Raw genomic sequence first — 12,543 nt, 5'->3', positions numbered from 1 at the left:
GACTTGTTACTAATTGTGTTATTTTTCCAACACCAGGGAACCTCTTCTAGCCTTGGAAAACCAATGTGATATTTTTCAAAATCAACACTTTTCATCCAATAATAATCCCACGTTTTGTAATGTAATAAAATGTAACATTTATTATGATATTTAAATTTCCAATAGAAGTACGTCAATCTTTATTTTAATCTGTTGTAAAATTTATCAAAAGTGAAAGGTGATCATTGCATTTTACTTCCTGGTTTGCTGTCTGTGAAAATACTTAAATGTGATTAGCTGCTTATCCTGCTTGCTGACATCATTACTGCTGGATAGCAAGAAGCCTCCTTCTGTTCATGCCAAATTCAAATTAACATTAGAAATGAGGAAACGTGTGCCAGAGAGTTAGTGATGAGCAGGATTCGCTGCAAAATCTAGGCCAATAAATATTTATTGTCTGTTTGTTGGGATCATTTCCAAGCTCAAATCCTCTGCTTTTACTTATTTACTCAAATTTCTGCAAAGGTTGCAATGCTTTTGTCTTCTTCAACATGCCTGAGCTGCTGACTTTCTGCTCAGTACTGATGACAATTTTATTGGACTCAGTTTGATCTGTATTTTTTTGGTTTTCATTTTGCTTGTCCAGAGGTTGCACTACTTTATCACACTGTGACCCTCCAGTACGATTCTGTTTCTCCTTTTCCAAGGCTTTCTCCATCTCTGTGTAATAGTCCAAAGCCTTTCGCACAGGGTCAATGATGTGTTGCTGTAAGACACACACATTGCTTTTAATACTGCTGAGAGTTAATTTGTGATAATTCAATACAATGACAAATAAGTGCAAATAACCTTGCCTACTAAAAATAATGTAAGAAGTAATTAGGGCATTCGGTTAGTGTGCACGCCTGTGGGATGCCGTGATCATATAATGGCTAGTGTTCGGCGGCACGGTAGCACAGTGGTTAGCACTGCTGCCTCACAGCGCCAGGGACCTGGGTTCAATTCCCACCTCAGGCGACTGACTGTGTGGAGTTTGCACGTTCTCCCCGTGTCTGCGTGGGTTTCCTCCGGGTGCTCCGGTTTCCTCCCACAGTCCAAAGATGTGCGGGTCAGGTGAATTGGCCATGCTAAATTGCCCGTAGTGTTAGGTAAGGGGTATATGTAGGGGTATGGGTGGGTTGCGCTTCGGCGGGTCGGTGTGGACTTGTTGGGCCGAAGGGCCTGTTTCCACACTGTAAGTAATCTAAGTAATCTAAGTGCGGGCTCTTCTGGCACACAGTGGTAGTATCCCTAGCTCTGAGCCAAGTGGCCTAAGTTCAAGTCCCACCTGCTCCAGGGTGTGTAATAACATCTCTGAACAGGTTGATTATTAAATGTCTACATCCTATTGGCATGGTGCTAAAAGAAAAAGGTATCATTTTAAAACTGAGGAAAATTTAGGTTGGAATCATATGAGCAATACACTCTACTTCTCCCTTAACCAAGTCTCAGCTTTTTAACAGTTTTCTACATCATTAACAGCATTGCTGGTAACAACAGATGGATTTGCAGCAGTTTAAGATGATCGGGGCAGCTTCTCAAGATGCTCTTCTCAACGGCAAATGGAACAGGTCATAAATGCTCGCCTTACTAGTAATCCATGAACAAGTGAAAAAACACAATTTACTAAACTCAAATGTTTTGATAATTCAAATTTTGCCACATGACAATTATCAGGAGTGGGATGTACTGGAGTAGTCAGGAATTCTATGTACATGTTTAAATGTCGCAAGACCTTCTCACTTGAGAACAAATAAGATGGAGAGATGTGCACTCAAGTTGAATATTTTCCTCTGTGAGGTAATACAGGCAATTTTATTATACTACAATGAAGTGAATTGCAACTTAACGTTTCTTTTCTCTTTGGATGCTGGTTATTCCTGGATGCAGTTTCATTACAGAGCACAGCACAGTTGCTGCTTAGCCACTTGAGGGTCAGGAGTCTGACAGATCATCTGTTCTTGATGAATGCTGATCAAAAAGTACACAATCTGACAAGATACAAAATTTAGAACTACTTGTCTGGTACCCGTTATACCTACTTATGGATGTCACAATGGCTCAGTGGTTAGCATTGCTTCCTCACAGCTCCAGGGACCCGGATTCGATTCCACCCTCGGAAGACTGTGTGGATGTTTGCACATTCTTCCTGTGTCTGCATGGGCTTCCTCCAGGTGCTCTGGTTTCCTCCCACAGTCTAAAGATGTACAGGTGAGGTGTATTGGCCATGCTAAATTGCCCGTAGTGTCCAGGATGTAGATTAGCAATGGGAAGTGCAGAGTTCAAGGCATGGGGTGGGTCAGGGTTGGATGTTCTTCAGAGGGTCAGTGTGGACCTGATGGGCCAAATGGCTTGCTTCCACACTTGAGGGAATTCTATATACACTCAAATGTATCTTAATTATCTGTCACATCCATATGTAGTTGATAATGTTTAACTAAATAAATTTCCCTTAGCTTCTCCTGTTCCACAGAAAGTACCCAAACCATTTCAACCTTTTCTCATAGTTATAATTCTCAATTCTTTGTAAATCTTCTAAGTAATCTCTGTAGTATAATTACATCTATCCTATAATACATTGAACATAAAAATGCATAATGCACTAGCTGAAACCTCTTCTGTGTTTCATTTGATTCTGGTAAAGCTTGTTGTCATAATCTAGGCCATGACTAATAAAGGAAACAATCCCACAAGAGTTAATGATGGTGTACTGGCAATGTCACTCAATTAGCAATCCCACAATCTCAGGTAGTTTAGAGCATTCTTTTAAGAAAGGCCCACTGAATTAAGTTCCATTTAGATACTTCACTGACAACTAGTGAGGCCTTTCCCTGGACCAAGGATCCCAGACTAATTACTGATTGAAAGCAACGTATACTCATCAGTACTGCCTGTTAATGCCATTGTATAGGAGAGGTCTAGGATCAGCGCCAATGGCTGAGCGAAGGATAGGTTACTGGATCACTGGGTTTCTGCGTCCATTAATGACGCGCCTGCTCTCCCAGAGTTTCCTTTTCAGGTTCCACGCACGGTGACAGGCAAGCTCACTAACTGTTCAACACCAGCGGTAGCACGATGACATCCCAAATGGGCATTAATCACTCATATTTGGGCCTCACTTGGTAGTGCGTTGGGAGGGATGGAGAAGCCTTGCCACTCTACCTATAGTTGTGATGGAGGCAGGAAGGCAGCAGTAGCCAAATCACCATCCTCCCATCTGATTTATTGCCCTCCCCAACACCAAACCACCATGACAAAGGACACTAAATTTCACCCAATACTGTTACCCTTAGCTCGGTGTGGTGGCACCTGAATAGTAGAGATATACAAAATGGCCAGCACACGCAGGCTTCTTAGTTTTGAGAATTCCTGTGTTTCCTGGCAACCTTTACCTAGCAATGTTCCTTCAAGCAGAGAGTTTCAAAGACTCAAGCCTATGAGAGATAAAATTTCTCTTTAACTCAGTCTTAAATGGGAAACATCTTATTCTTAAACTGTGTCCCATAGCCCTAGTCTCTCCCACAAGGGAAGCATTCTTTTAGCAGCCACCCTGTCAAGTTGACTAAGAGTTAGGAATTAACCTAAAGGAGCTTAAAAAGCAGCTGGGCTTGCAACCTTGTTATACCAGGCAAAGAGATAGATCTTTATGGGTTAAAATGATTAGGGTCCAAATGGAGGCACCGAGACTACTACAGGACTCTCTCCCTGCAGCAAATGTTTCAGGAAGTTGCCATCAATTATGGAAGTCTGACTAGTACCTTTGCCATAGGGATTCAGGGAAGTGGCTGCAACATGGGGGGCAAAGAGGTAATTCAGTATTTCCTGGTTACTAAGCCCCATGTCTTTTCAAACACGTTGATATGTTTTCTCTAAGTGGAATATACACTCTAACTTTCTTATGATGAATGGCCATTGGTAAACCTGGTGGGAGCAGGAAATGATTAAGTTGAAAAGGGATTCAGTGGTAGTTTCCATTTTTCATTATGTCTCTATCATAGCCTCAGGTCTCCAAAGGGGATCTCCAGCTAGTAAACCAGAGACAAGGGAGGAGATGACAGCATGTGTCACTGAACTAGCAATTCAATGGTCCAGTCTAATGCTCTGGAAACATCAGTTTTCATTTTATCATGGTAATTAATTCAATTCATAAATCTGAAATATAAAGTTAGTCTCAGTAGTAATGCCATGAAACTGCCATTGACTGCCAAAATCAGTTAACTCACAACCCTCAGGGAACGAAAGCTGCCATTTTTATCCATTCTGTCTTACATGTGACACCAGACCTACAGCAATGTGGCTGGCTCTTAATGTCTTCTGAAAAGGCTTAGCAATCCATGCAGTTCAAGGACAATTAGGGATGGTAACAAAATGCTGGTCTTGCCAATGGTGCCCAAATTCTATGTAAAAGAAAATAATCTTTGAAAGATAATTTTGGTTGCATTCTAACAAGATAGAATATCCATTCCACTTGGAACAAACATATCAACATGTTTGACCTGGCACATCAGAGCTTGGCAAACATAAGGCAATTATTTCAAGAAGGAGGGAGGAGAGAAACAGTAATACAGAACATTCGACTGAACATAAAAGTGGGGAAAATGCTAATGACAAGATGGGCTAAATGGCCTACCACTGCTCCCTTTTCTTATGGTTCTATGGTCACCTTGATATTGGATTATATTACAATTTATCATTTGAGTTTTTAAAGCAGAAACTGAATTTTGAATACATGTATTGTGGCTATTACACCTGTGGAACCTTCTTCTCTGCATGACCAATTTGGTGAAAAATGCAAATTCCTGCCACTGAGAAGAAGTGGCTGTGGACAAGTCACATGACATGGCAATGCCTGCTTGGAAAAGATAGTTAGAAGGACTCACCTCCAAACTGGGGAATAGATTGGCGAGTTCAATAAACAATGGCAGCAACACAAAGCGGATGAAACCCGTTTGGGAAGATGGCTTTGTCACCTTGTCCCTGTCCATGAATGGGGACACTGGTAACCCTTCTAGCTTCTCCATGTCACTCTATAAGAAATATTTGAACATGTCCATAAGATCAGAATGCAGAATTGCTAGTGTTTCAAATGATGTGTATTTAATGGTTCCCATAGACAGCACCAAATGCACTTACTGCAGAGGTAGAGAACACACAATGAGACCAAACCAGCAGTACAGTCATTGAGTCAGAGGGACATAGAGTCATACAGCACAGAAACAAAGACTTCAGTCCAGGGTACAATTGCATTTCTCCAACCAGCCTGGATGCTCTACAAACCCTCATAGTGACAAATCGATATGGGTCTTCATCTCTCTGAAAGAAACCTAATCATATATCTTAAAAGAACTCAAATCCAGAGCACCTTTTTTTTACACATTTAATGTTAACAGTGAGAGGAGGAAATGATGGTCCCAATTTTCAATTAAGTAATCCAGTGGCAAAAAGAAAAGGAATATCTTGGAATGGAGAATAAAAAATGAGCTGAGAGCAAAAATGTACTGCTGAATCTGAACCCGCCCTGTTCCTGCCAAACTGGGTTAATTTCAAACAGGGACCAGATATATATCCATTAAATTTAATAGTAAAATTTCTTCGGCAGAAGTCACAAATCCATAAGCATTTCTGTTCTGTTAAGCCGATAAATAATAGAATGTAAAGTGGGAAATTTGGTATTAATTCACTCACAGGATGTGGGCACCTCTGGCTAGGCCATCATTGATTGCCCATCCCTAATTGACCAGAGGGAAGATGAGAATCAACTATATTGCTGTGGGTCTGGAGTCACATATAGGCCAGACCAGGTAAGGATGGCAGATTTCCTTTCCTAACGAGTATTAGTGAACCAGATGGATTTTTCTCCCCCTGACAATCAACAATAGTTTTGTGGTCAATACCAAATTCCAGTTTTTTTATCGAATTCAAATTCCACCATCTGCCATGGCAGGATTTGAACCTTGGCCCCCAGAATGTTAGCTGAGTTTCTGGATTAATATCATAGCAATAATACCACTAGACCATTAAGTACCCATTGAACGCTCCTTTACAGAACCGACCCAAATTACAGAAAACAATTTTAACTCCTAATTTTATCTGTTTGTAGGATGGCTCCATTATTGATGGATGTCAGTTTTCAAGCTAATTATTTTAAAACTAACTATTGGAATTTATATATGACCAATTACTGGAATTAATCACCAGCTGAATGAGTTAAATCAGTTCCGATAAATTGTTTCTTGTGGCAAGGTCAGGATAAACAGTGAGAAAAGCAATAACAATCTCTAAACTGTCCATCCTTGCTGCTAAATGCTTCAGACAACTGTTAGGGTAGTGCCTGTAAATAGAAACCTAATAGAGACAGTATATATCAAACAAGGTAGCCATTTTCTAATTTCCAATCAAAAACAAATTTAAAAATTTCTTTGCATTGAATGTAGCGATATAATACTAAAAGCTACTAAATTACATGAAAATTAAGGATTTAAAAATACTTTAAAATTCCAAAGTATTGTGACAGAACTCAACAGAGACTTTCGCTGATGTGGATTATAATGCTGAATCTGCACACCATAATATTTAGATGTACAATTCTTCAAAACCACTTGTTCTTTTTTATAATTAAATTTCCCATGGGAATCCCAAATCCACAATTACCTCTTTTTTGGATCTAGCTCAACCTTATGTTTTCAACAGAAAAATTATGAACAACATGAAGTTTCTAACTGTATTTCTGACAACATTAATTACATAAGGGTCTGGAATTTTACAGTTAAGAATTCTGTTGGGCTCCTTAGGGGGCACAACTCTTGTGACATTTTAATTTTTTCTTAGTTCTAATCTAAAACTTCTTTTAAGTGCCACTCCAGCACCAGAGTGAGAGTTGATCCACAATAGTTTGTTTCTTTATGCTTAGAACATTGACAGATCTGGTCTACAAAGCTTCTTTCTTACGTATTCAACTGGCAAAGAACTATCTTCTGCTACTGTTATCTGAAGAAGTCAGAATCCTTGAAGACACCATCTGGTTTCCTCACAGAATTGCTAATATCCACTCAATTTTGAGTAAGAGTATTCTGAACATCCTACAATTTCTACAAAAGGGTACACGGCAAATGTCAGTATCTATTCACCACTCCGTTCCCATTGTAATCCATTGCACCAATATCCTTAACAAAATGGTTCTATTGTATTTAATGTTTTCAGGTTACCTGATTGAAAAACTCCTGCAATAAGCAATCCAGCCAAGGTTCAGCTACATCCAAAGGTCGAGCTTCATTGGAAATGTCGCTTACTTTTATAATAATCATTGTAAGCTGTAAGCAAATAGCAATAAAAAGAGTCTGAACTTACTTTGTTCAAAGCAACCAGGTAGAAATGTTGAGGCTACTTTATTTTCTCAGGCTATTTGGTCACAGCTGTGAGACTCTTAAAAATATGCGAGCATTTTTACAAATGGAAACAGACAAACATGTAGCCAACTGAATCTCTGGACACCAACATAATTCTATGTCCTTCATGTTCTATTGTCTTAAATAACTGAAATGGTCAAATTATGAATTTAAAAGTTATCATTTTAATTTTACATATGGGATGACACAGTGGCTCAATGGTGAGCACTGCTGCCTTACAGTGCCAGGGACCCGGGTTTAATTTCAGCTTTGGGTGACAGTCTGTATAGAGTTTGCACATTCTCTCCATGTCGGCATGGGTTTCCTCCGGTTTTCTCCCACAGCCCAAAGATGTGTAGGTTAGGTGGATTGGCCAGACTAAGTTCCCCATTGTGTCCATGAATTTGCAGGCTAGGTGGGTTTGCCATGTGAAATGCAGCTTTATGGGGATAGAGTAGGGGTGTGGGTCTGGTGGGACGCTCTTCAGAGGGGTGGTGTGGACTCAATGGGCTAAATGACCTGCTTCCACACTGTAGGGATTCTATGATTCTATGAAAAAATATGTACACTGGTTTCATTTTATTTATTTAGGAACTGTGAACATTAAATTAGCATTTATTGTTTATATTGGACAGAAAAGACTGTATGCTTGATTCAGGAGCTGACAATATCCATATACATTCCAAACTCATAAACTCAATGAGTTACAAGGGCGAGGGCTGCAAGCACATACAAACACTACCATGTGCAAGTTCCCTCTGAGCCACCCACCACCTTGACTTAGAAATATATCACTGTTCCTTCATTGTTGCTGGGTCGGACTTCAGGAATTTCCTCCTTAACAGTACTGTTAAGGTGTATCTATACCACATCAATACCAGTGGTTCAAGAAGGCAGCTTACCGCCACCTTCTCAAGGTCAATTAGGAATAGGCAATACATGGTGGCACAGCCAGTGATGCCCACATCTCATGAAACAATATACAAAAATCCAAAAGCAGAGAAGAAGACATGTCCAAACTGAAATATTGAAAAAAGAACATTAAAGAAAGAGATGAGTCATGTCATAGAGTCATAGAGATGTGCAGCACGGAAACAAATCCTTTGGTCCAACTCATCCATGCCGACCAGATATCCCAACCTAATCTAGTCCCATTTGCCAGTACTTGCCAGCCCTCTTATCCTTTCTTGTTCATATACCCATCCAGATGCCTCTTAAATGTTGTAATTGTATCAGCCTCCACCACTTCCTCTGGCAGCTCATTCCATACACACACCACCCTCTAAGTGAAAACATTTCCATTAGGTCCCTTTTAAATTTTTCCCTTCTCACCCTAAACCTATGTCCTCTAGTTCTGAACTTCCCCACCCCAGGGAAAAACCTTTGTCTAAGAAGTTTGATTGGAGAAGGAACCTGAGACACTACACGCGTAGTGTCTCCCACCCTCCCTCCTCCTCTATCCTAAAAAAAAATGGCCTTACTTCCACTCCTATGTCTGATGGCCTTATGGGAAAGGGAGGAAGCAGGCAGTGCAAGGATCCCCTGTGGTCGTTCCCCTCAACAATAAGTATACCGCTTTGGATAATGTTGGGGGGGACGGCCTAGCAGGGGTAAGCTGCAGTGACCAGGTCTCTGGCACGAGGTCCAGCTCTAAGGCCCAGAAGGGAAAGCAGGAGAGGAGGAAAGCGCTAGTTATAGGAGACTCTATAATTGGAGGGACAGACAGGTGGTTCTGTGGACACGGGCGAGACTCTCGGATGGTTTGTTGCCTCCTGGGTGCCAGGGTCCGAGACGTCTCGGACCGTGTCTTCAGAATCCTTAAGGCGGAGGATGTGCAACCAGAAGTCGTGGTGCACATTGGCACCAACGACATAGGTAGGAAGAGGGGTGGGGAGGTCATTCAGGAGCTCAGGGAGTTAGGCTGGAAGCTAAAAGCTAGGATGGATAGAGTCGTCTTCTCTGGGTTGTTGCCGATGCCACGTGACAGTGAGGCAAGGAATAGGGAGAGTGCAGTTGAACACGTGGCTGCAAGGATGGTGTAGGAGGGAGGGCTTCAGGTATTTGGATAATTGGACTGCATTCTGGGGAAGGTGGGACCTGTACAAGCAGGACAGGTTGCACCTGAACCAGAAGGGCACCAATATCCTGGGAGGTAGGTTTGCTAACACTCTTCGGGGTGGTTTAAACTAATTTGGCAGGGGGTTGGGATCCGGACTTGTAGTCCAGCAAGTAGGTTAGCTGTTTGTCAGGATGTCCAAGAATGTAGGGAGGCTGTGGAGAAGGTAGCACTGACAGGGAATACTTGCGGACACAGATGGGCTCATGTGTGTATACTTCAACGCAAGGAGTATCAGAAATAAGGTGGGTGAACCTAAGGCGTGGATCAATACTTGGGACTACGATGTTGTGGCCATCACGGAAACACGGACAGAAGAGGGACAGGAATGGTTGTTGGAGGTTCCTGGTTACAGATGTTTCAGTATGATTGGGGGGGTGGTAAAAAAGGAGAGGGGGTGGCGTTGCTAATTAGAAATGATATAACGGCTGCAGAAAGGCAGTTCGAGGGGGATCTGCCTTTGGAGGTAGTATGGGCTGAAGTCAGAAATAGGAAAGGAGCAGTCACCTTGTTGGGTGTTTACTGTAGGCCCCCCAATAGCAGCAGAGATGTGGAGAAACAGATTGGGAAACAGATTTTGGAAAGATGCAGAAGCCACAGGGTAGTAGTCAGGGGCGATTTCAACTTCCCAAATATTGATTGAAAGCTCTTTAGATCAAGTAGATTGGACTGGGTAGTGTTTATGCAGTGTGTCCAGAAAGCTTTTCTAACTCAGTATGTAGATTGTCCGACCAGAGGGGAGGCCATATTGGATTTGGTACTTGGTAATGAACCGGGACAAGTGATGGCTTGTTAGTGGGTGAGCAGTTTGGTGATGGTGACCACAATTCTGTGACTTTCACCTTGGTTATGGAGAGAGATAGGTGCGTGCAACAGAGTAGATTTTACAATTGGGGGAAGGGTAAATACGATGCTGCAAGACAGGATCTGAGGAGCATAAATTGGGAGCATAGGCTGTCAGGGAAGGATGTCATTGAAATGTGGAACTTTTTCAAGGAACAGATACAACGTGTCCTTGAGATGTATATATCTGTCAGGCAGGAAAGAGATGGTCGTGTGAGGGAACCTTGGTTGACGAGGGAGGTTGAATGTCTAGTAAAGAGGAAGAAGGAGGCTTACATAAGGTTTTTTTAGATTAGATTACTTACAGTGTGGAAACAGGCCCTTCGGCCCAACAAGTCCACACCGACCCGCCGAAGCGCAACCCACCCATACACCTACATCTACCCCTTACCTAACACTACGGGCAATTTTAGCATGGCCAATTCACCTGACCCGCACATCTTTGGACTGTGGGAGGAAACCGGAGCACCCGGAGGAAACCCACGCAGACACGGGGAGAATGTGCAAACTCCACACAGTCAGTCGCCTGAGGTGGGAATTGAACCCAGGTCTCTGGCGCTGTGAGGCAGCAGTGCTAACCACTGTGCCACCGTGCTGCCCACAAACGTTGAGGAAACAAGGTTCAGACAGAGCGTTGGAGGGATACAGAATAGCCAGGAGGGAGCTGAAGAAAGGGATTAGGAGAGCTCAGAAAGGGCATGAAAAATCTTTGGTGGGTAGGATCAAGGATAACCCCAAGGCCTTTTATGCGTATGTGAGAAACATGGGAATGACGGAAACAAGGGTAGGTCCGATCAAGGACAGTAGTGGGAGACTGTGTATTGAGTCAGAAGAGATAGGAGAGGTCTTGAATGAGTATTTTTCTTCAGTATTTCCAAATTAGAGGGACCGTACTGTTGAAGAGGAGAGTATGAAATGAACTAGTAAGCTAGAGGAGATACTTGTTAGGAAGGAAGATGTGTTGGGCATTTTGGAAAACTTGAGAATAGACAAGTCCCCTGGGCCTGATGGGATATATCCTCGGATTATGTGGGAAGCAAGAGAGGAAATTGCAGAACCGTTGGCAATGATCTTTTCATCTTCACTGTCAATGGGGGTGGTGCCAGGGTACTGGAGAGTGACGAATGTTGTGCCCCTGTTCAAAAAAGGGAATAGGGATAACCCCGGGAATTACAGGCCAGTTAGTCTTACTTCGGTGGTAGACAAAGTAATGGAAAGGGTACTGAGGGATAGGATTTATGAGTATCTGGAAAGACCCTGCTTGATTAGGGACAGCCAGCACTGATTTGTGAGGGGTAAGTCTTGCCTTACAAGTCTGATTGAATTCTTTGAGGAGGTGACCAAGCATGTGGATGAGGGTAGAGCAGTGGGTGTAGTGTACATGGATTTTATTAAGGCATTTGATAAGGTTCCCTATGGTAGGCTTATGCGGAAAGTCAGGAGGCATGGGATAGTGGGAAGTTTGGCCAGTTGGATAGAGAACTGGCTAACCGGTCAAAGTCAGAGAGTGGTGGTACATGGTAAATATTCAGCCTGGAGCCCAGTTACAAGTTCCGCAGGGATCAGTTCTGATTCCTCTGCTGTTTGTAATTTTTATTAATGACTTGGAAGAGGGAGTTGAAGGGTGGGTCAGTAAATTTGCAGACGATACGAAGCTTGGTGGAGTTGTGGATAGTGAGGAGGGCTGTTGTCAGCTGCAAAGGGACTTAGATATGATGCAGAGCTGGGCTGAGGAGTGGCAGATGGAGTTCAACCCTATCAAGTGTGAGGTTGTTCATTTTGGAAGGACAAATAAGAATGCGGAATACAGGATTAATGGTAGGGTCCTTAGTAAGGTGGAGGAGCAGAGGGATCTTGGGGTCTATGTTCATAGATCTTTGAAAGTTGCCACTCAGGTGGATAGAGCTTGTAAGAAGGCCTATGGTATATTAGCGTTCATTAGCAGAGGGATTGAATTCAAGAGTCGTGTGGTGATGTTGCAGCTGTATAGGACCTTGGTAAGGTACAGTTCTGGTCGCCTCATTTTAGGAAAGATGTGGAAGCTTTGGAGAGGCTGCAGAGGAGATTTACCAGGATGTTGCCTGGAATAAAGAATAGGTCGTACAAGGATAGTTTGAGAGTGCTAGGCCTTTTCTCATTGGGACGGCGAAGGATGAGGGGTGACTTGATAGAGGTTTATAA

At 42.5% G+C, this 12,543-nt stretch overlaps 1 protein-coding gene across 1 annotated transcript in view; it reads right to left on the bottom strand.

Moving 5' to 3' along the window:
* Window positions 1–484: 484 nt before the first annotated feature.
* The window catches only part of si:dkey-219c10.4 (high affinity cGMP-specific 3',5'-cyclic phosphodiesterase 9A), a 114,113-nt gene continuing 102,054 nt past the window's right edge, over window positions 485–12,543 (bottom strand). Inside the window, exons 13-15 of the mRNA XM_060827737.1 lie at window positions 7,224–7,328; window positions 4,899–5,045; window positions 485–745 (exon numbers count right to left, since the gene is read on the bottom strand). Of these exons, the coding sequence (XP_060683720.1) occupies window positions 485–745; window positions 4,899–5,045; window positions 7,224–7,328 (513 nt within the window). The remainder of the gene's footprint in view (window positions 746–4,898; window positions 5,046–7,223; window positions 7,329–12,543) is intronic.

This window comes from Hemiscyllium ocellatum, chromosome 7 (assembly GCF_020745735.1).
Source record: "Hemiscyllium ocellatum isolate sHemOce1 chromosome 7, sHemOce1.pat.X.cur, whole genome shotgun sequence".
NCBI lineage: Eukaryota > Metazoa > Chordata > Chondrichthyes > Orectolobiformes > Hemiscylliidae > Hemiscyllium > Hemiscyllium ocellatum.
The sequence above is the reverse complement of the archived record's forward strand: the minus strand, read 5'-3'. Positions and strand labels throughout refer to the sequence as shown.